The sequence below is a fragment of the Magallana gigas genome, chromosome 5 (assembly GCF_963853765.1).
Source record: "Magallana gigas chromosome 5, xbMagGiga1.1, whole genome shotgun sequence".
Lineage (NCBI taxonomy): Eukaryota > Metazoa > Mollusca > Bivalvia > Ostreida > Ostreidae > Magallana > Magallana gigas.
The window spans coordinates 15,338,950-15,364,201 of NC_088857.1; the positions used below are offsets into that span (position 1 = coordinate 15,338,950).

A 25,252-nucleotide genomic window follows, 5' to 3' on the forward strand; every position below is an offset into this window, starting at 1 on the left:
TGCCCACTTTGTCCACGACTTCCTTGGTAAGTCCAAATGAACAGCAACACACAGTGAAAAGCACTATCAATTGCAGCATTGCAAACAATGATACATGTATAGTCAACATTTTCGTGTACTGATTTACCTTCTAAAACGTTCCGGAAAACTTCTGAGGAAGACCTTTCGAAACACTCTTCGTTTACTTGCTAATTAAAATTTGCAATGAATCAGTTTGAATTTATATGTAAACCACAAACAAAACATCATCGATTTTGTTTTAATCATTATTGATTATGTATTTATATGCTTATTTTTGTGAATTAATTTGGACACGCACATTTTTCAATTCTGCTTAAAGATCAATACCCTGTATAAATATGGACATAGTTCAATGGCCCGAGTGGTATAGTTTTCTCAAAATGACGTAGTGTGGGGGATGCTTATCAAAACATATAAGAAATCTGAGTCTGAAAGTAGACACGATTAGCTTTTAAATATGCACCAACGTTAAAGTTGCGAGCGGGATGAATTATGATAATCATTCTAGCTATTTTAAAACATTTTGTAAAATGACGAATTTTCCAATAAACTTGGTTAATAGGTTATCACTGCAATTTCCAAGTAAACGATTTTTTACTGCACCGTTAAATAGTATTGTTTTAAATATTTTTTGTAAAAGAACTACCGGTAACTTGAATGCCATGGACATCAAATCGTATTGAAAGATGTCTTGCAAAAATGTTGGTTTTTTTTCTAGAATCTCCTAACCCGACATGCTAATAAAAAAATTCGAACGCAAAACATTTAGGTAATTAATCTGTTCCGGTAACCTGAGTCTATGAAAGCGAAACTGGTGTGCCAGTAATTTAAATCAGACCACGGGTGTGGGAGTTGTCTTGTTTACAAGCTCTCTTTCAGTAAAAAAAAAACATATCTGACTTGTCATTAACAAAAAAAATTCATTGCTACCCAGTTTTAAATATGATAAAGCCAGCATTTTTTTATTTTTAGGTTTACAAACAACAAAATGATAAAGTTCCGTAGGAGGAGGAAATAAAAATAAAAATAAAAATCTCTTTTGACCTACAATTTTTTTATTTTTAGGTTTACGAACCACAAAGTTGTAAAGTTCTGTAGGAGGAAATTTTTTTTTTATGACATCATCTTTATTCTAATAATATAATGAATGACAACTTCATGATAGTGGTGTGTAACTGCATCAAGTGTAGCATGGGATGTGAAAAGTATGTCATCTGTGTAACATATCACTAGTAGTACAATAGAATATTAGACATACAGCTTTTATTGGGGTGTGCAATTACAAAATTTGGCCACAAAGTTACTAGCCCAAGATTCAAAGTTACTAGTCAGACTATTGTCGGACATGTCAACATTTTTCATTTTTTTAAAAAAACCTAAATTTTATGTACGTTTTCTCCTTTATGATACTAGTATATAATTATTAATATACAAAATATTTATTACTTTCATGTTTTCTGCAGTTAAAAAATATTCAACTTCATTAATCTCTCACATTTTATTTACAAAATTGGTTTGGGTGTTTATATGTGAGAAAACTCAAACATAACATTGTGAATGTGAACAGACTCTATAAAATCACTGCAACTATATGTGTGCATGTATTTTATCCTGTTGAATTTCCATGTACAAAGTACAACTATGCAAATAATTATGTAATGGTAAATTTTAATTGAAAATAACGGAAAATGCACAAACAATGATATGATTTTTTTTTTAATTCACTAGGCAGGTCACTTTAAAATGTGTTCATGAGAACAGTTACTGCAGAAATTTATAATATCTCTAATACATCTCTCTCTCTTTCTCTCTCTCTCTCTCTCTCCGTCCGTGTGTAAAATAAATTTTTAAAAAGGCCAATGAATACATGTGCTAATTCAACAGAAAAAGAAAGGGAATCATTTTACAGTGATGTACTTGAAAACAGTTGCACAGGTAACTATCGAAGCCATGTTCAGTGAGGTGTGACTATCTCGTCTAGCCACTGGTCAACACTGTCGGTAAAACTTCAAAGTATGAAACTTACAGCAGAGTGTTTGTAGAAGCTTCTCTGAAGAAGGTAGCACGAGAAAAAGATGCGTAAGGAATTTGTCTATCATGACACAAAAAGAGCAGATTTTATGCCTCTGTGATAACAATGACAATACACTTTTCCTACTATTTTTTATAGGAAAAATTTGCTGTCGGGGAGAAAAAAAAGATCTTTTTTGTAATTTTATTTTTTTTCTAAAAACTCAGAAAACGGAGTGGCGGGTTTGTAAACCTAAAAATAAAAAAAATACTGGCCTAAATAACTTTCTTGGTTTACGCTTTACAAATCGCAAGGTCTATGGACATCACAGCATATAATCAATGTCCAACCAATTGTATTTTGTTCCTCTATATTTTTTAAGTGCAATGTTAAGCGCAAATTTTCACAACGATTTGTCTCATCTGCATATCTCGAAACTTGATCTTTCATGACTTAAATATTCTCGTCAAAAAAGAAAACAGAATACGATTACATGCTTTATGCCTATCTTTGGTACTCTTCTTTTCATTAATCACAATACATCGGCAAATGAGTATGCAAAAGGTTCTTCCACTAAACAAAAGATATTGATTAGACACTCAACGTTCTAATCTAAATTCATGAAGTATTTTGTGGTAAACAAATTTTATCCATCCGTTTTTTGTGAAAATCTGATTAAATGTACCCTTAAAATTTGCAGTGTCTTTCAACAAAGCCCAAGGGAAACATGGACTTTTGTTCTTATTATGTTAGTGCTTATAAATAGAATATTTTAAGGAGCTCAAGGAAAACAACGAAGACAATGATGTATGTTTTAGCGTTTCTACTTTTATGTATTTTCAAAGTATTTTTATTTAAGACATTTTGTTATATACTAGTATGTTATTAAATCTCATAATGATTTATACTTTTGTAGTTGCTGATAAAACTCATCAAATGATAACATAATAATTAATAACAAACAATTAATACTAAAATACATGTGACATGTAGAGAAATATTTAGAGTTAAGTGATAGTTTATCGCATAAAAATAGAATCCAATAATTTTTTTAGCATTAACATTGTGTGTATTAATTTCTGTGATAAGATTTATTCAAAATACTAAAACTAGTTTACATAGATTTATAGATGACTACTGTTACAAAATGTTGTTAACCAAGGAGGAGGCATAGACTTCGGATACCCGTATAAAACCATTCTTCTACTTGGATGAACCTTATAATACCTGAAAAAAGGTAATATATATATATATATATATATATATATATATATATATATATATATATATATATATATATATATATATTTACAAATGAAATTTAAATATCGATTATCAGAAAAATAATTAAGCATAAAATATCTCAGAGAAAATGAATTCACAAAACAATTTTGTGGTTGAATAAGAGTTGAATAGTAGGTATAACTGAAAAACACGCTCCAACAAATATTTTAACATTCACAGTTTTATTAGAGTAGCATGCTTGTAAATCTGTAACAAGATGACGGGCTCTACAAATACGACAGAACTGTAGATTTTACAGAGTTTTAACAATTTTTTTTATATTTTGTTTTATAATCAATTATTATAAGACATTTTCAAAAGCACACTTTAAAAAAAAGAAAATTACTATTTTAATTTTGCACTTATACCCTTAATCAAGAAAGAAATCGTAATTTGCACTTCATATATCCCTAATTTTTAGTTATTGGCACTGCATCCATCGATCGTTACACTAACATAGAACAATCAGTTAAAACCCTCATATTTTTTTGTTTGACTTACAATTATCTATAATAATAAGACGTTGCTAAACATAATTGAAAACGACAATAAGGCTAGATTACAACCTCTGTGTGGTTTTTGGGTCTCTAGGTTATCAGAGAAAGTTTTGTTTGTGCTTTTTCACGGTAGTTTAACCGGTCTCCTTGATGCATTCAAATATGCAGAAGGAAATTGCAATTATTTCTAGATTATGTCAAAACATTACTTACTTCGACCCTTTGAAAAAGTATACATATTGGTCTTTCCATTGTACTGCTGAGTCAATATTATCAGGCAGACCTCTCCAATGTCGGGAAATCGGCCTCGGGAGAGTCGCCGTAGTGTTGTCTCTCCACGGACTCCACTCCCAAAACGTTCGATTCTTTAACAAATATTTTGGTATATTGGTATTTGTGTCAATTCAGATCTTAAATACACACACACGCACACAAATATATATATATATATATATATATATATATATATATATATATATATATATATATATATATATATATATATAAATTTATATATATCTTAATTTGTGGATTTCTTTGAGTACCCCTTACTTTAAGAAAAGTATGCCCTTTTGAAATTTTTAAATAAGGAAATTTTGCCGGCATTGAACATGTTAAGAATAGAATATTAAAAAAACCATATTCTATATAGAACGGTGGGTAAATCAATGACATGCAAATTAGTTTAGGTTTCAAATAATGCAACAATTCTATACTTTAAACCTGAATACAGATAACATTCTGATATATTGTCAACTAACTGACCGAGAATATAAATGCACAATAAAGCTGTTTACAAACGACTTTGTTCAGCGTAATTTATTGTATTGTAAAGAATAATTTTTATGACTAAAATATATACCCCAAAAATGAAAAGACCACTTGAATGCCAGGTCTTGACAACTACACTTGCTCGTGGTTTTTCAAACAATGTGTGTAGTTTTACAGTTTTTGGATAACCGGGTTCAATTTGACGTCTTTTTAATTTCCAAACCTGATCTCCTGTAAACAGAAATATAGACTTTAATTGATGCAGTGACATATTTTTTGGACCCATTCAATCATCATTACTGTGTAACATGAAATAAGATACATGTAAATGTATTTCTTTGCTTATAATAGTAAGTATCGGGTAATATATTATTAGCAATAAGATGCACCTTTAAAAAAGTATTGTGCTTGCGTTTTCTGGTAATAACTGGCAGCATCAACATCTCCAGGAACCCCGTGAAATACTCTAGAAGTCCATTTTGGAAAAGCAAGCTCCCTACCATTGGAGCTAACTCGGAATGTTATGTTTCCAGCAAATATGTGCAACATTCTACGTTTGTTACCTGCAGAGGTGTTAAAATACTTGGTGTAAGCATTAAAGGGACATGGCAACGATTTGGATCGAAACTTTTTCCGAGTTTATTGATTGCAATGCTTCAATAAGGCGATTTAATAGGAAACCAAATTTGGTTATCATTCGTTGAGTTATAAGTGCGTTACAGAGCTTAAAATTCGTTGCTATGTAAACAAAGCTTTTGTTAACATTTTCAATGTTGAAGTGAATATTCCAGTTTTACACCTAAAATGAATGTGGTAAACGTTTATTACTTAGGAAGTCTTGGTTTATGCTTTAAATAATGAAGAAGATAGAAAAATTAGCTACAAAAAGTGTTTTACTGGTATATTGAACCTATGTAAACAAAAACAGGTTACGAGGCTTGTTTTCATTACAAAGAATTCTGAGCCCTGTATCTTGCTTATAACTCTACGACTGACCCTCAATTATGAATGCACTAGTAATGCATTGTAAATAATAAAAACAGAAAAATAGAAACTGACCAAAATCGTGACCATGCCCCTTTAAAACACCTACGCTCATTTTAATCAATATATTGATATATTTTTGTAAGATATTGATTGATTCATCCTAATTGCGAAATTGAATATACTCAGAATGCATTATCAATACTGACCATTCTGTAGCATTATTATATCACGTATTCCATTGCAATTATCCAAAGCTTTATTCAATTCCTTCCTCGATGGTGGTAAATATGGAACCATTGTTTTTTTACTATAATTTGTTGCTGGCGGCCTTGGTTTTCTGCGACCTGACATACAAATTATATTTATTTGAACAAATCATTTTACAATTATTGGAATCAATAAAATTGTGTTCGTGTTTAACTCTTAAACTTCCTTTTAAAATCGTGTATTTAAAGTTTTCATTCGAAAAAATCCCTGTTGTAAATACAAAGCACACTGAACTGATATAACAACAGATAACAACAAAGATATAATAAATAATACATAGTACAAACAATTTATTAACTTTTCCTGTAATACTCACTATAAAGGTCACGTAGCTGTGCGATATCCAATGCTGAAGGCCTCGCTTTGGGTGTTGTGAAATAGGCCGACATTACGGACGAGTAATCACTCACGTGTTCTAGCCCGATGGCGTGGCCGATTTCGTGGAGTGCGGCCGTGGGGAGGTGAATCTCACCTGTACTTAAGTTAGTACTTACCGACCACAGCTCATCGTCATCAAAGTGTGTTCCACCATTTTTTGGTCGGAAAGCATGACCTATGGTCCGGCCTGAAACACGTGACAAATTAAGGTTTCAATTTTCATAGAATTAACACCATCTATTCGGACGTTTACGACAATCATAAAATTAAAACTTCAGTTGCTTCATTGTATATTTTTGAATTAAAACTGTGTTGGTGCTGTCTGGTGCTGGATAGTTTTCAATTCTATGTTTTATAACTTTATTGTGATACACTAGGAATAATAAGTTTGGTAACAAAGTCAACAATTGTTATATTTTATCACATTAAGGAAATTCTTATTCCTTAATATCACAGACAATTTAAAAAATAGTTGACCATGTATAATCTCAATTGTTCCTACATTATTACGCAAAATGAGTTAGATACATAGTATACTTTCAGTGCTTTAAATTAAACCGTTTTTTTTCTGTCCAATTATATCATTAGTTATGTCATTCTCTAATGCATGAAAATATATCTGCTAAAATATAAAGTACTACTCATAGCAAGTGTCTTAGCACATTGGCGGATCCAGAGGGGGGGGGGGGGTTCCTGGGGTCGGAACCCCCCCCCCCCCCCTTTCTCTGGGACATATAATTTTTTTTTTTTTTTTGAAAACTTGTAATGCCTATTTGAAGGCAATTGTCCCCATTTATAATATAAATACTGTAATTATTTCAAATAAATGCTTTTAAAATTGCTAATTTAAAGAATTTTTTACAACGCACCGTAATTTACATGTACATGTATTTCTTATATGAAAAACCCTAACGATTTTTTTTATTGAAAAAGGTACTCCCCATCAGCATCCGGTACTCACCTCTGTGAGTAAACATGTGGAAAATTTTTAAAAAATTAGCTAAGCAGACACTGCTTAAAACACAGATTTATAATAACATCTACAATGTATTGTCTACTCTATTTCTTCAAAAAAACAATTATAGTTAATTTTATGCAAGTTATGCTATTTTTCTGGAATGCTAGCTATACCGTACCTTCAGACCCACATGAAATACAAAAGAAAGCCCTTTTCTGTTTTGTTTCCAAGAATCGGAAATTATGTTACAAAATACCGTGTAAGGGGTTTATATATAAACCATTATGAAAATGCACAACTTTTCAAAACTTTCCTGAATAAGATCGCATCTGTACTAATGCCGGGTGATGTGGCGCACCTATTATACAGAGGTCACATCACATCAAGTTCCCTGGGACGACCGTATTGCTTGTAAAATTGTATTTCACATGTTCCACCTATTCAGCAGATAAACTATCCCCATTTTTGTCATATCCTATGATTTAGACCTTTATTTAAGAAGGCAACCGATAGAAATCAAAGTCAATAAATAGTTCAGAATTTAAACATCAAAGACATAAAAATTTTTTACCAAAAAATCATTTTTATAATAGCTTGTCGTAACAAGTCTGAATTATTTTTGGTTTCTTGGTGTTTCTTTCTATTAAGCATAGCATAGACGCACGTTCTCATTGCTGGAGACTTGGTTTTTTTTTAAAGGGCTGGAAATTATGCAAATCTTCCTTACCTAAACCAAAACGCTCAATAATGCAGTGCACTCTGATATTGAAATAGATATTGATGAGATAAATGTTCATTAAATTTACGCACTGAAAACGTTCAAAAGGCCTTGTTTATTGACAAATAATGTATTTTGCGCGTATTGATTTTCATCAATTGGAACCCCCCCCCCTTTTCAAAATTGCTGCATCCGCCTCTGTAGCACGCATTCAAATTAACTTGGTGACTTGTGTGTGCAAAACTGTCAACTGATACAGCGTACTTGTATTTCTTTTTCCTTCTTTCTCTCTTTTTCTTAAAAAACTTACAAATAATTATGTGATTAGAATATGGTTAATTATTGCAGTCGGTTCCATCATATATGTTAACTTCTGCTGTGTGCTATGCCAAGAAAATACATAGTTCCGTGTACTCTAATGATTACCTTGACCGTCAAATGCGTTGTAATCCCCATCTCCATGCTCATACCTAGCAAAAAGGATTCTAATGTCTGGTCTCTTCCGGGTATATTTGAAGCGCAAATTGGAATATCTTGACCATGTTCTTAACGCCTTTCGGAAAATTTTCCTACAATTGTTTGTGCAATTATATTCAAAAAGTATTTCATTCCACATGTTTCAATTTTTTCCAGAAACTTTAGCGAAAAAATTTATAGTAGGTGACAACATGAACAATGGTGTCAGCTTTGGAGGCTAATAAATCAACACTCTAAATGGGATAGGCTCTACTGTTTTATTACCTCCCACAATGTCTTAGCCAATAAAAGCGTTATAACATATTGCATGCATAAATGTATCGTATTCAGAAAGTATCGCGTTCCTATTAAATTGGTTTTATTTTTCCCATGATGTCGAGTTCAGTGCACTGTGTATTGTACTTGAATATGGTGTTTAATGAAATACATGCATATGTATTTCTAGATCTGGTTTCAATTTAACGTCAATAATTCTTAGAACCATTTTGATCGACATGGAGTTTACTAATCCATTGCTGTTCATAAATGAAAATTTGCACGATTAAGTTCATAAGCAGCATGAGATCAAGAAAAGCTTACCATTGTAAAATGCGCTCAAGTTTTCTCGAGAATTTCTCAAAACCCCAAGTCACAACGTCATTCTCCCAAACAAAAGCTTCAATATATAAAGGTCAGGGCTAAACATTAGTTTTATGAATTCATGCTGAAGTGTTTCATTGTTTATCAACTGACTAATAATTAAAATCACCATTATACAATGAATATTTCTATTTAAAAAATCATGTTGTGTTTATGTTATTTTCATAAAATAAAACTTTCTTACAATAGATTCTGTTTCGCCTGTTTTCGCTTTCCCAATATCAGGAGAACCAATGAACTTTTTATTGCGTTTGTTGTTCTTTATAACATGCTTTCTCTGTACAAACCTTTCGTGCTTCTGCGACTTCGGTGACCATGATAGGCCGCTTTATTGCCACACGGAGAGAGTGAACCAACATTCCGGTGAGAGGTATCATGGTTGTTAAATCTAAATGAAATAAAACATGCATATATAGGCTAACTGTTAATGCATTATATTTTTAAAACAACTTAGGAAAAATACAGTAGTTTTTAGCCGACTTTAGAATTCGAATTGTTCAGTCTTATTTTGAATCCCCCAACTTAAGCAAGGCTTCTGTGTTTAACAAAGGCTGTAATGAGGAAAATACACAAGACATATATTGTTCAAGAATTAAAATGTTACGGAATTATATAGGCTATTGTAGTTTTTCTATGTGTAATTGTTTAGTTTATGTTTTGGCTTGGATGAAGTGTTGAGAGTCAATGTGTTTTACTCTGACATTCAAATTATGATAATATATACAGGCATTTATTTTATCCCAGCCAATCAAATGTTTAATATATGTTTTAAATTGATTACGTCATTTGTTTATGTGAAAATAAATGACAAATTCAAATCTTTTAGTTGTCTTAATTTCAGAGAAAAAACGAGCTACAAAATGCCAGAATTACATATTTTGATATGTAAAATGTCTGTAACAAAATTAAATTCTAAATTGTTCAAACCCTGACTCCATTTATAAATGGGTTCCAAAAGATGGTTATTTATACAAAGTTCCTCATAGTATTTTATATTCTTTGAACAACATTTTTTATGTACAAAAATTTTACAAATTAAGACTAAAGTTCGGGTATTTAGCAGCTCATGTTTGCCTTCAAACATACAACCAAAATATGTGAATATGTTATTTATCATCATATAAACAAATGACGTATTAAATGTCAAAGCGCATTTATTAGTACTTTTAATTTGCTGGGATAAAGTGTCTGTATACATAATTGTCATTAAAATGTCGGACTTAAACACATTGCATGATTAAACTTTCAATAATTTATTCCAGCCGAAAACTAAAGCACTTGCATTTGAAAAAAGTATTTATGTTATTAAAAGCAAAAGGTATAGCACAATCGTTTTAATGCCACAAAGAGTCAAATTACTGTGCGCCTTCCTGGTGTATATTTATCGTGAAACTGTTCAACAATTCCCTCCGATTCTGCACCAATCCCCAATCCCAATTCGTTTACATCTAACTTAAGATAAAACGCACAAGGCAAATTACTAGATAGCTGTTTCTCAACTGAGTAATTCGCCTGAAGGGTCTTTTGTTCAACAATTTTATTATAGTTGATGCTAACAATTAAAGACTACAATTCGTCAGCTACTGTCTAATAAATTATTCAGTTTTAAACTCTTATAGTTTTATGTGCAATTGATAGTGTCCTTTATTTCTTTCTTTCGAAGCTATATCGGTACCTGATTTTTTATCTAACAATAATATCGCATACCCAAATGACCAGTAAATATCTGACTTTGCATGTTAAATGAATTTAAATTTACGGAACTAAACTAATTGTTTCAAATGGCAATCAGCGTTGAATACTTCTTCATGATACTGATGCAATTTTCTTATACGATTTAAAATGTTAAAAACATAAAAGTAATAGCTCTCTCTCTCTCTCTCTCTCTCTCTGTAAAAAACTTGATTATGATAAATATCCAGGCAACAAAAAATCTACATTTTTCTCTTTGTAGGTCACTAGAACAAATTCTAATAATACAAAAGCACTTCCATCTTACGTAACATTTTAATGTTCAATGTAACAGTTCTTGTTGATGATGCTTAGAACTTTATCGTGAGAGGCAAGCTGTGGTAGCGATAATTGCAGACTTAATAAAAAGCTATTTCATTTCTTTAATGTGCGTAGTATATGATTTTTAACCATCTTAAGAGATAACCATCTTACACTGAAATAAATATATGTTCAGGAAATGAGGGGTGCTTCAAATTCCCTTGATCTTGATTCCTTAATATGTATCACCATGACCAATGATTAGAGCTTGATCTTTTACTATTTTCACCACGGGTTAATAAGATTAATCAAAACGGAGCGTAACAGAAAAGATGCACTGAATGTACACATCTTCGGAGTTGAAAATCTTGAATGAAACGATTTCAAATATTCATTACAAAATAAAAGTCGGACTGTGAATTAAATAGAATTTAAGGAGGGATTCTATTTTCAAAACGCTTGATACTAGTATTTAAATTAAAAATAATGTTTTATGTTTACTTCACATTTTATTTGTTATACTATTTTTAAGAGTTATGAAAAATAAAAATTTATAACAAGACACGGCACTAAAGATTTAATCATATGTTTAATAATTAAGCAGACTGAACTAAAAAAAATTCTCTAGAAAGCAATACAACAGAGAGAGAGAGAGAGAGAGAGAGTTTTCTCAATTTCTAAAAATGAGCACCCAACCTCTTTGTAGTAAAATAACCAAATGAAATAAGTTCAAACCAAACCAATAAAACTATTTGAAATTGAAATATTTGTTTCCAATGTAAAGCACTTGACACTTTTTGTCTTTACTGTTAAAAAATAATACAACATGTTTAGTGATACATAATGCGCGTTTGCAGCTAATACCATAAGGTGTTTGATGAAAATCACATTCCATACATTTCCCGGACGTTTTCAAATGAATACTCACCGTAGAAGTGCGTTCTTTTCAAGAGAATTGACTGGAGAAATCTACTCAAAAAACATAAAAAGAAGTATCTGTACGTCTCTTTAATGTTAATTATAATTCTTTAATGGCACAATAGCATTTTACATTAGCATGTGCATGACCTCAGCGTTATTCACATAACAAAAATTGTGAGCTTTGTGTTTTATTTTGCTTAAAAATCGACGAATGACAGTAGAATTTTGGTTGACTTTTAGATACCGTACATTGTCTGCCTTACTGAAACATTAGAAACAATAAATTTTTAACAAAATTGTAACCATGTCCCTTTTTCATATATGTGTTTGTTTTCGTGTTTCTTCATTAGCATTTGACATTTAAGTTATTTGAAATGCAAATTATTCATTGATCTCCATTTTCCTGGCGTTTTAACGACTTCGATATATTTTCTGTTTTCCTGGTAAGTAACACAACAAAATTGTCAGATATTTGAAACTACGTGAGCTTATGGGAAAACCTTTTTAATCAAGAAACTGTTTATTTTGTTCGCTGAGAACATTGTTTTATAAATCCCATTGAGCTAAACAAGGTAAAAATAAGTATTTATTGTATATAAAAGTACCAAGTATTTCTAAAATTCATTAAATTTGCATCTACATTACCATTTGGGAGTAAAATAATGCACTAAAACAAACAGAAATTAACTTTGACGGAAGGCAAACATCGCTAGAACGCTGGATATTATCATAGAGACTGTTTTTAGTTTTATTAAATATTTAAAAAAAACATACTCCAATATATACCATTAATTGATACATTTATTTTCGAGGACATGACACATTAAGTTACGTTGATATTGAAAAGCAGTATTACCTGGCGATAGGAGTTTACCAATTCTCCAGAAAGCATACAAATCCCGACCAAAAGAACAAAGGTCCTTCCATTTCTTATTTCCATAGTTGGTCAAGATCATGTGCATTTATGCAGAAGTTACCCTGGGGTATAAGCATTGGCAGAGAAAAGAAAACCTGTACGTACACCTATTTCGGTTTTTTTTTTATATAATAAAAATAAAAAATAACCAGTAAAATGTCCCGACGGTAGACGAGGAGCACGGAGAGGAGAGCTAATCCTCCAGGCCGCCCTCCTGTCGATCACCCCGTTCCCATCGTATCAACGCTGCTTGGCTTGAAAGAAAACCGCAAATACTTTTATAAAGTACCTTAAAGATTGTACTACAAAGTGATTATGATCAGAGATGTAAAAGATGGCCCTCAGTATTGAAGAGGTATAGTTGTATCGTAAGGGTTTTGAATCTCATTAATAGATTTTACAAATTGTTCTGATCTGAAAATTAGATTTTCTTAGTTTTCGATCTCCAGGGAATTACGTTATTGCATTGGTACTTGACCTAACGAACATTTTACTCCGGGAACATTTAATTTATTTAATTTTCTTAAAGAATAACATGATAATCATGATCATGTTTTATTTTTGTGGCTTTTAATTAGTTGCAGGAAAATAGAATTGTTGATCTCAAAGTGAAACAAAAGCAACAAAATGGTATGAGTATATATTTATTTAATAATTTAAGAAAATAAATATTTTTCAGTTTTGTCGATCTCAAAGTGAAACAAAAGTAACAAAATGGTATGTGTATATATTTATTTAATAATTTGAGAAAATAAATGTTTTTCAGTTTTGTCGATCTCAAAGTGAAACGAAATTAACAAAATGGTATGAGTATATATTTATTTAATAATTTGAGAAAATAAATGTTATTCACTTTTGTTAATGATTAGTAACTATGTTAAAAAATATATATATATGGTAATGTATCTTAGAAAACAGATAGGCTACCCTATCTGGTGTTTTTTTTTTCATATAAATTGAAGATGACATGTGTATTGAGTTAGTCGAGAAAAGGCTATTGACTCAGAAATTTTTGTTTCCTTTGTTTGTATTAAAACTTATAAGTAACAAAAGTTTTTTTCAATTACATGTATGTGTAACTGAAATGATTTCAAAGGTGATGGATAAAATATTGAAGAACAAAATAATTATAAACCTTTAAAGGGACTTGGACACGATTTGACTTAAAATTTTCAAATTTTATTTTTCCATTTTCAATGTTTATACTGATAAATATAGAAATTTATTATTATATGTCAAAATTTAAAAGTCAAATATCAAGTTATAAGCAAGATATAGAGTTCATAATTCTTTGTTTTGTAAACAAAGCTCAAATATTGTCCTTTTTTACATATGTGTTGTATTGGTGTAAGTTTCAATCAAATGTATATTTCTTTTGTTGAAAAAAGTATTTATGAAGATACTGAATTAGTTTAAATTGTTTTTACAAGTCAATTGTCAAAGAAATGGTAATTCTCAACATTACATTATTTATAAACAACTACATTGTATAAGACTCAAGCTTTGTTTACATAACAACCAATTCTTGCCTCTGTATCTCGCTTGTAACTTGACTTTAGCATTCAATATTTTGGTTAATCATTTAAAATGCACCAGTTAACCATTTTATACATAAAAAATAAAACTTTTGATCTCAAATCGTGCCCAAGTCCCTTTAAAAACCCTACGAATCTGAAAGTCACAAGGAATTAAATAAAATCGTCAAATCACATGTGCAAGTCACAAAAGCCTTAAAGGGGCTTGGTCACGACTTGGTCAAATTCTATTTTTCTGTTTTTATTATTTACAATGCCTTAATTAGGAATGCATTTCTAATGATCAAATAAAATTTGAGTCAGTCGTAGAGTTTAAAGCAAGATACAGTGCTCACATTCTTTGCACGTAAACAAGGCTCATGCCCTGTTTGTGTTCACATAGGTTCAATATAGTAGTTAAAATCTTCTTATTCATTTTATGCATAAATAAACAGTTCCTAACGTTTAGCTCATTCATTTTGGGTCTAAAACTGGAATTTTCACTTCAACATTCAAAATGTAAACAAAAGCTTTATTTACATAGCAAAACTTTGTAAGCTTTATAACTCGCCTATAATTCAACGAATAACACTCAAATTTTGGTTGCCTATTAAAAATGCCCTACTGAAGCATTGTAAACAAAAATCGGAAAAATGATTTTTGACTAAAATCGTGACCACCCCCCTTTAAGTTTCGAGAATGTCAAAACAGAATGTAAATATGGAAGAAAATAAATTAAAAAGGACGTATATGATCAATGCACGTGGATTGTCTTCAGTCAAGTATCTTGTCCGTCAACGCTTCGCTTTGTACGGTGACAAGGAGGGCTCAGACTCCAACCTTGTACAATTTCTAAAATTGTGTAATTTGGATAATTACATCACTAGAACTTCAATATGACTCTTCAAGGCCAAGGCTAATTCTTTGTAAATAGATACATTCAATATAACGGACTTATTTTGTCGCAATAATGGCATATAAAATTGTAGATAGCAGGAGCAAATATCATTTGGTAGTAAACGATTTCGAACCTCGTGAAAATTGGTTTTGAATATGTTGAAAACATAGAGGTATCCACAATTTCAATGCAATTACACCAAAAATGTGTTTGGTGGCTCAATTTATCTTTGATCGAACGTGGTCAGATCTATGACATGGCAGCAGTCATGATTAGATCAAATACTGAAGTTGCACATCGTGTCAAATCAATCAAAACGCACGCAGTTTATATAGAATGCTCGGGCCAGGCATGTTCTTATCCTAAGTAAGCCCAGAGGGCTTATTTGAGACACGAGATTCGAAAATTAAAATCTACATTCACCAATCTAATCTTGAATATGAAAACTTGTATCCTAGCGACAGCCAAACTGTTCTATGTAATTCAAAAGAGCATCCGTGTAATGACATGATCTTGCCTACAAATAAAAGTTACATAATGTAATATCTTGCTGATGATTAGGCCTAAAAAAAAAAGTTGTGTGTTTAGGGTAACCCTACCTAACCTACAAAAATGTCCCGATCCTACCATTTTTAGAAGTCTGTTTTTATCAGATTGTGATATTTTATATTATTTCTATTTAAACCTCATTTTTAGATATGACACAAACAAACACTCTTAGGATTCATGCATAAAAAATATGATAAAATAAAAAAAAATCCCTACCTACCTAACCTTATTTTTTCATCAGCGTTACCCTATACACAATTTTTTTATGGGCCTTATGAGGAATTATGTGAAACAGGAAAAAAAAGAATTGAGGATACTGTGTGTATTAGCCGGGGATAAATACCCCCTTTACTTCTGAAACCGGTGTGTATTTGCCACAATTGTGTAAAAGTACAGTTACGTGTATTAGGTTTAGGACCTGATTTGATCAAAACAAAAATTATCATTCTAGTTTCAGCATGAGTATTTATAATAATTTTTAACAATTGGTGTATTAACTAATTATTGAGATATTATCCCATCAGATCTAAGTTATGTAATTTTTTATGTAATTTTTATGTGTTATGTAATACAATTTAAGACTCCACTTCCTAAGGAAAAACATTTTATAAGTCTAGAGCTTTAGCATATTGTTTTCAATATAGAAGAATATCATGTAATCTATACGATGTCGATTTGTTTTCTCATATGTGTATTTTTATTGCTTGTATTTCTTCAAAATTTGATATTTTAGTATGATATGATTGGGTGTTGCTAAAATGCGGAACAGAATGGATATAATGTTAAAAATATAATAATATTATTAATAATAATATATAATAATATAATATAATATAATATATATAAAAATATAATGTTAATTACTTGATGGATGTGTTAAACAAGCTTTAAAACGATACACTTTAAGTTTTTTTTAATATTGTTAAAATGTTATCCATATTCAAGTTTATTTATTGAAAATGTATGCATGATTTTATCAAACTTAACATATTACATGCTTTGACCACTAGTCACAGTTTAGCAAACTAAACAACATATCCAGCTCTTTATTCGGATTAAGTTGCAGGAATGTACAATCACGTAGGTTAACGAAAAGATTCTGTCCCACCTAAAATACTAGGAATAAGTAATCTAAAACGGTGGAAGATATAAACAACGAACGCCGATATTAGAATCAAAGTACTGAAAAGCGCTAACCTAGCTTGGTTCAATAGGAAATTTACTTTGTGCAAGCTTAGTTAGAAAGAATCGATTTGATTTTTTTTTTTATATTTCAGCTTCTGCTTAGGCAATATATTTCCTCATCGCTGTGTGGCAGCCCATGTAATGATGTACATGTACCTAAGCCCCGCACCCTGAATTCATGTTATTTATAAATGTTATTTATATCTCTGAGCAAAACCTTGCAACAATGGTAGTGGATGGTGTTCGTCGGTCACGTTTTTGATAACAATAAGGCAATTTGAATCTTTAAGATTGTATGGGTCACAATGTGAATGAGAGTACATCATGTTTGAATTTTTAAAATAAGTTTAAATTCCAAAGAAAGTCATAAAAACACCCAAAAAAAGTTTTAATCAACTGCCCTACACTATTATTCCAACAATTAATTCAAAAAAATTATTATAATAGATTATTTAGTTACAATGTGTGACTATACGTTTTTTTTTTCCGTTTCGTACTTTATTAAGCAAGTTGAATGCAATGATTTAATTAGAATGATATTAAATAATCAAGCAACCTTTTGATGATAACCATTCATAAAATATTAATAAATAATACAAAGTAAATAGTTTGTGTCCAACTATACAATATTTAAGCGATAAACATAGTATTTTTCCCTTTTCCGTTCCGTTCGGTTTTCCGTTCCATTTTCCTTTCCGCGTTTTAGCAACACCCATTATGATTCATTTAATCAAAAAGAAAGATTAATCTGGGTGTAAGCATGCATGTATCAATCTTAGCTGAATCTTTATTTGACATTTCTGTACATTCTGAACCCTCAAAACCCCGCCAAAATTAATTTCATTTAAAACATACATGTACTTTGTATGTAAATAATTCTGTAAAAATGAATTTTGCGTAAATACATGTATTCAACTACATTGGAAGGTTCAAAAGGGAGGGTGGGGTAATGCAATGTTAACACGTTGTCGCCATAAAAACACAGACATGCATTGTCAAAGAATAAGCGAATAAAGAAGCTTAATTTGCTTTACGTGATGTGTGGAAAGCATAGATGCTGATTGCTAAGACAGCCTTCACATGTGAACACTTTCAGTATTAAAGTTATCATATCTTAGCATCGGTTATCAAAAAGGTTCAATATTTATTGGCTTTTTGTACATTTAACATGGATATGACCCCCCCCCCCCCTCCCCCGGCTTGTGTACACCAATTCGTCTTCCAAATAGGTGGGTTTTTTGTCGCCCTTTTAAATTTCAACCATTTTTGAGAGCAGGGTACAGTTTACCTCATTATATATCCCTTCTGTTTGTGTGTATGTCCGCTAGTCTGTCTGTCCGTCCGTCCGTCTCTCTCTCTCTCTCTCTCTCTCTCTCTCTCTCTCTCTCTCTCTGAAAATCTTCACCCTAAAACTATTTTCATTTTTATAGAATCTTACTCCAACTCAACAAAGCTTCATTCCTGACATCGCCAAAACTATGTTTAACACATTATTTTTGTCACTAGCCCTACAGTGGCCCGTTCCTGGGAAAACTACCGTAAGATCAACCGTCAACTGCTTGTTTTATAAAAAAAACTTTATGCCCGTACGTCGACTAAACCTAAGCTTCGAGAGCGGTAAGCTTATCAGAACGGCTGATTTTAATCAGATTGTGCAAGGAGAGGCTTTGTTCACTATATATTAATGATTTTGAAATGGATTTTATACGAAGTTGTTGTTAACCTGTTAACTTTACACACCTTTCACTTTTTTTAATCTACGCTGATGACACTGTGTTAATAGCTAATTCACGAGAGAGTCTACAGAGTATGTTGAATCATCTGTATCAATTTAGTAAAGAATATTGGTGTAAACACTGATAAAACAAAAATAGTTGTTTTTCGAGATGCGGGCAGAATGTGTAAAAATGATATATGGACGTATGACCGAAAGCATGTTGAGGTTGTTAATTGTTTCAATTACTTAGGAATCAACCTTAATTTTAATGGGAATTTTAATATTACACAGAAAACAATTGCAATGCAGGGTAGGAAATGTGTTTGGTATTCTGAAAGTGTGTATATAATGAAACTTATTTAAATGTTGAGACTTAATTATGCATTTTTTTACATAACTATGTATCTAGTGTTCTAACACGTAACTATGTCTCCGACACATGGGGTTTTCATTCTGGTGATTAAGTAGAACGAGTTCACACAAACTTTTGGAAAAGAATTTTGAAAGATAAAAAATTTACGTCAAACTTCATGGTTTATTCAGAGTTAGGTCGTCTACCTATGAGTATTATACGTAAACTGCGCATCTTTAAGTATTGGCTGAAACTGATTAAAACAGAAAATTGTATATAAAATATGTAATATTTATGAAAAAATGGTCTCTCAGTTTATACCAAATACATGGTGTTTTAATGTCAGAGAATAATTAGTGTCTCTGGGTATGCACAAGTCTGGCTTTCACAGAATGTGGCTAACACTAATGTTTTTCTTTGAAAATTGTAAAGCAGAAGTTGTCTGGAGTTTTTTTCATACAGGAAAGAGACGCATCTTTCTAGTCATCCTCTATATGTATATTGATTGTACAAGTATCTGCCTGACACTTTTTCCTTACAATTTTATTTGCGTAAAAATATTCCGGAAAACTTTGTTGTCTTTTTAACAAAATATAGATTGTCATCGCATATGCTTTTGGTTGAGTAAGGCCGTTATAATGAAACTGTCAGATCGATGCGTATATATATCTGCAAATATCGTACTTCAAGTGAAGTCAAGGATGAATTCCATTTTATACCTATCTGTCCTTTTTATAAATGTCTACGTGTATTGTATTATATTATCATTATTTACATAACTATTTGATTTATTGATTCATAGGGTCTCTCCTCCTGTGAATGTATATGTATGAATATTATATTTTTTTTATAGAATATTGCATTACGTTGAACTAGAAGTGACGTGTACTTTTGCTTAGATAAAGTGTATAAATATGTTTATAGTTATGTACATACGTTACAACTGCTTATAACTCTTTAAGAATTATAGCAAATAAACTATACAATACAATACTGATAGAACTGATACCGCATCTTTAAAAAAACCCAGTTATATGTGAATAATTGAATAATTCTTACTAATAAATGATTTCTTTGGTGATTCATGCGGAACGAAATTAGCGGCATAACTGAAAAAAAATTCATAATCCGCGTTAGCTGGATATGTTGTTTTTTTTCTGCAATGAACGCTTTATATACCTTCATAGCCCGTTTAAATCACCAAAGAAAATTTTTTTTTGTTTCTATTTACATCTTTCTTAACAAATTAATAAATTGATCGTAATGATTAAGAAGTTAAAGTAACTAAATTATTATTAATGTATTAGAAATCCGTATATAAATGTACGTTAGTCAAAATGAAAGAAATACTTGTAGCCAAGTCATTGTATAGGATTTTGAGTCCGACATCATGAAATGATTATTTCTTGCAGTCGGTTTTCTTAGATTGCTGAAGGTTTCGACCGATTAATGATTTGATTTAAAACTGGAATAAGATGTTGTAGATCCGATTGAGATTCATGGCTCTATACAAACTGAGAGGGTTGAAATTTTTTAAAATAGATGACAAAATACTCGCTAGATGTTAGTATACAGAAAAAAAAGTCTTCCTTCCGTTTCTGTATTTATGTATAACATAAGTACATGTAAGTATAATATGTATATAATATTTATATATAGCTGTTTAATTTTTACACGACACTAGTACTGGTGTGGAAAATAAAAATGTATAGGAAACAATAATTCTCGACGTGCATATCTTATTTGCTCTTGTCAAATGTTTATTAAATTAACGGGAAATAACTCACGTAGCTTTAACGTTATTCTAGCTTTATGGTTGGGATTTCCACTTTACTTTCGATTTGCTGAGTGAGTGTCGTGAATACAATCAGCCATGGATTTTCTGAAAATTTTCCTTTACACCTGATTGCGTAAGTAACATACAATGAATGAGTATTTCTTAAAATCTCAATGGATTCTGGCGGTAGGTGAGTTGATTCTTTTTCATGTCACAATACAAATTAAGATTATTTAATTGTTTGATCTCATCTGCTTGTTAAGTGTTAACCCATCGTTTAATGACGATATACATGGGTCTTTGCCAAATATTGTGATTGTGTTAGAGAGAGAGAGAGAGAGAGAGAGAGAGAGAGAGAGAGAGAGAGAGAGAATATTGATTTTAAATTAGCTCAACGGTGTATATGTAATCAAGTGTTGACGAGAAACCATTTTAAGACTAGCTTAAGAAATGTTTGTTATATTTGCAAGTTATGATCAAAAATTGTATTCTATATTGTGAGAAATAACAAATTTAAAAAAAATGCCCTTTGTTCATTGAAATTTTACGGTCAAACGTTTTGTTATTCATTAATTGCTAAACGTTTATCATTCAGTTTAGCTATATAGTGACGTACACTTACTGCTCTTTGTTTGTTCCGACATTTTTTGATCAAGAATAAGAATACAATGTGCATTTCCTGTGGTGTATCTTTATCTGCAGAGGTTGACATCCCCATAGCTTCCTTCCAAACAGAAATCAGCCTGGGAAATGGGAAACACAGCATCGCAACATACGGGTCACTCCGGTACAAATAAAACACTAACGGTGGATGTTCTTCAGAATGAAAATGCCAAAAACCAAGTAGATGTCGTACTTTGCTTCGTCGACACAAAATGGGGCTCCAGAGATCGGCTCAGCCAAGCCATGTCGTCTTTGGCGGGAAATATTTACGTCACAGAACGAGACACGCTGATGGAACAACATCCAGTTACCTCCCCTGGCGACGTTTTCACTTGCAATGGTGGGAAATTAAATTGTAAATCAATTCTGTTGGTCGTTGTACCAGAGGGTGATTTGAGTGAACATCTCCTAGAAGTTCGTGCTATACTTCTATGTGCATTCCAGAAAGCCACTGAACTTGGTGCTCATAGCATTGCCATTCCCTTAGGAATTGGTAATTCAGATTTCTTTTACCTTTCCCCCCTTTCTCACCTCTGATATTAATTTTTAAAAAAAATAATCATTGGCTTTAAATTTTGTGTATGATATGTCTGTTTCTTTTTCACAGAACCCCCATTTCAAGTGAACATTATCTTACCAGTTCTATACACGATTTATCTCGACCATGACACGGAGTCTTCGTCTTTGAATCTGTTTCATCTCGTTACAATTGACCAAAACATACAGTTGCAGATTCTACAAACAATAAAAGAGATGAATGAAAGTATTCCTGATAGTGTTAGTAATTCTGAAGGAGAAGAAGAACCTTCATATAGAAACAATGGGAACGCCATGTTGAATAACACATCTCACCATTCACCGTATGGAGAAACGGCTTCACAAGAACGCCATGTACATGTAGATCAAAGTTCTTTTGATAATCTCAGTGATTCACAGGACAGTTCAGCCAAACTCAACCATCTGGAAGAACACACACCGGTCCAGAAAAAGAAAGAGAATGATGTACCTCTCTCAAATGGAAATGTTTTAGAGAATCGCCAATATTTTTCAGAAGACGATCAAATTTCAAATCCGATTCTAACAAACCAAGAAGCATCTGTCGCTGGTTGTGTTACTGCATTAAAACCACTGTTTCCAGTACATCAGCTCCAAAAAGAAGTGGCGAAGATATCTGAAAACGATTTCCTAAAATCTGTGAATATGAAAACTTCAGACAGTTCGAACACTCGCTCGGTAAAATTCAGTGATGAAGTGGAAGAGTACGTCGATCCTGAACGGCCCCCTTTGGTCCGCTCCCTCTCCAGTGATAGTGATGACGCAGGGGGTCGCCTGGACTTCCAGAACTTCAGTGTTAAACGACCTGTCATCCGGCGACAGGGCAAGCGCCCGGTGCAGACAGGCGAACCCGTGATAGTGGCAAAGTACGACGAGGAACTTGCAGCCAAGAAAGCTGATCCAGTCTTCTTTTGTGTTATTTGTCAAATGGAACACAGGAAAGATCTAGTTTGTGCAAAAACTTTGGATAAATGTAAGCATGTGTTTTGCGAAAAATGTATTGAAGGGTATTTTGCGAAAGAAAAGCCAGTGTGTCCAATATGCAACATGGTTTATGGTGCAGTCCATGGAACCATGCCACCAGGAATCATGTCATATTGGACTAGAGAAGGTACCCTCCTACCTGGACACAGAAATGAGGGTGTTATTGTAATTGAATACGACATACCAGACGGGATCCAGACAGTAAGTTTTGTCTTGGTATTATTATGGGGTGCTAGTACCAGTGTTGGCATTTAACTATCTGCATTGTTATGAAAATTATGAATGAAAAACTACTATAATAGTATTTTCTATTCACAGGAAGAACATCCACATCCTGGTAAACCATTTAAAGGAGCATCTCGTACTGCCTATCTTCCAAATTCCGAAAAGGGCCAGAAATGTCTCCGGTTACTTCAAAAGGCATTCGACCGGAAGCTGACGTTTACCGTCGGGCGGTCAAGAACGACTGGCAGAGACGACTGTGTCACTTGGAACGACATCCATCACAAGACCAACGTCCAGGGCGGACCACAAAGGTATGTGGTTCGAAATCAATCTCAAATCGGTTAATTTTCTTGTACTTGAGGTATAGCATAACCACTGAAGTTGTATATTAGTCAAACAGATGTAAAGCATTATAATACCTATACATTATCTTCTTACATCTCAAAAACCATCTCAAAAATCGTGAAGTATACAAAGCGTGTCCAAATTGAAAGGGTTTTTTTCCTGCCTTGATGGTCGAGGGATAAGCAAGTATGTCGCACTACATGTACATGTATATCGGAAAAGCGAGTTTCGAAGGTCTAGATTAAAATTCCGGGTCGAGCAGTATAGATAAAGGAGGACAGACAACATTACTGAAACTTTCTGTATACAATCTAAGTAAATGTATACTGTTCAATCAAAATCAAATAAGGTAGATATTTATACAATATACATGTATGTACACTTGTTTTATTTTCTTTGTTTGAAAAGAATACTGTTATAACCAAGATTCTTCTACAGCATACACAAATGCATTTATGATTTCTTCTCTTTTTTTCAAATAAAATACGATTTTAAAATGTGAGATGTTAATGTTCACATAATAATAATAACAATTTTAGACTCATGCAGTTTGGACTTTATGTCGTAATCTTCTGTGGCTTTTAGTACTTTAGTCGTAAATAATTATTGTTTTATTTTTCTATATTATAATAACGAACATGTAAAATTGTTGGGTTTTTATTTTAAAATGCAGATTTGGTTATCCGGACCCGGGATATCTTGATCGCCTTGAAACAGAGCTAAAAGAGAGAGGAGTTACGGAAGACTAAACATAAAAATAATATCAGAAACTGTGATCGCTTGAAGTCAACAAATTATTTGCATAGTCGTAGAATATTCAACTAAAAATTTACCCATATTGCATAACCTATCGGACAAGAAAGTATTTACAAAAGAGGTTGCAGTTAATTTTGGTGGACCATATATAGGGTCCGGTGCAAAGGTCTAAATCTGAAAATCCGAAATTATTTTTAGTGCACACATTTAGAATAATTCACATGGTATTGCATATATATGGTAATAAAAAAGACATTGATATAAAGGCAAACAAAATATAAAGATTTAAAAAAAAAAAGTCTTTAAACAATATAGGTACGCCATTTGTTAAAGAAAATCGTAGTTATAAATAATTCTGTAGAAAACTGATTCTGAATAAAACAAACGTGATGTCACGTTTCAGATATTACCTAGAGGAAAGCTTGGCGTCCAGTCTTGCGTTAATTTCCGGTATAGCGCCACCTATATGTGGTACATGGTTATCTTACGTCACTATAGATGATGCTTTGAGAAAATGTGATCCGCATATCTGCTATTTGTGCCAACTCCTTTCTCAGTTTAAATAATGTGTTTATATTTCTTGTTTTGTTGTGAAATTTATTTATTCTGTTATACTTGTCCTTCAGCGATTGTTACAGCACGCATTCAACATATTCAAATTGCTTTAATATAGTGAAATCTGGCCATCCGACCATTAACCGATAATAAACAGATATTCACAATTGTACACTATTTGTTAAGTTCACATTTATCTTTTGAACATGCAAGATTTAATTAGAAGAAATATTTGTTATTTGTTGTGTACATGTATGTTTGGCTTGTTGCTGACAAATTGCTAAAACTTAAAATAAATCCAAAATATATTTTTGATTCATGTACTAGCTGTCTTGGGACC

General features: G+C 31.9%; 2 protein-coding genes across 2 annotated transcripts; one reads left to right on the forward strand and one right to left on the reverse strand.

Moving 5' to 3' along the window:
• Positions 1-2,908: 2,908 nt before the first annotated feature.
• Positions 2,909-9,794, reverse strand: LOC105319539 (matrix metalloproteinase-19). The gene is made up of 10 exons (XM_066084375.1): positions 9,790-9,794; positions 9,296-9,396; positions 8,949-9,024; positions 8,319-8,461; positions 6,155-6,403; positions 5,778-5,915; positions 4,974-5,147; positions 4,676-4,815; positions 4,027-4,178; positions 2,909-3,259 (listed from the first exon to the last, which is right to left on the reverse strand). Exons 1-10 carry the CDS (start codon positions 9,792-9,794, stop codon positions 3,157-3,159), a joined length of 1,281 nt encoding a protein of 426 aa, XP_065940447.1. The 3' UTR covers positions 2,909-3,156.
• An 11,785-nt stretch (positions 9,795-21,579) lies between these two features.
• Positions 21,580-25,225, forward strand: LOC105332283 (uncharacterized). Its single transcript, XM_066084099.1, has 4 exons — positions 21,580-21,985; positions 22,100-23,232; positions 23,350-23,567; positions 24,275-25,225. The coding sequence occupies exons 1-4, from the start codon at positions 21,580-21,582 to the stop codon at positions 24,348-24,350; spliced, it is 1,833 nt and encodes a 610-aa protein (XP_065940171.1). The 3' UTR covers positions 24,351-25,225.
• Positions 25,226-25,252: the final 27 nt, after the last annotated feature.

What these genes read in the sequence shown, in the direction of transcription:
- LOC105319539 (XM_066084375.1), bottom strand. An exon ending in CAACGCATTTGACGGTCAAG is followed by an intron (nt 6,404 to 8,318) that starts GTAATCATTAGA and finishes CACGTGTTTCAG; the next exon opens with GCCGGACCATAGGTCATGCT. An exon ending in AGCACAATACTTTTTTAAAG is followed by an intron (nt 4,816 to 4,973) that starts GTGCATCTTATT and finishes TTCTGTTTACAG; the next exon opens with GAGATCAGGTTTGGAAATTA.
- LOC105332283 (XM_066084099.1), top strand. Translation starts at nt 21,580, where the DNA reads ATGGGAAACACAGCATCGCAACATACGGGTCACTCCGGTACAAATAAA. An exon ending in TACCAGACGGGATCCAGACA is followed by an intron (nt 23,233 to 23,349) that starts GTAAGTTTTGTC and finishes TTCTATTCACAG; the next exon opens with GAAGAACATCCACATCCTGG. An exon ending in GTCCAGGGCGGACCACAAAG is followed by an intron (nt 23,568 to 24,274) that starts GTATGTGGTTCG and finishes TTTAAAATGCAG; the next exon opens with ATTTGGTTATCCGGACCCGG.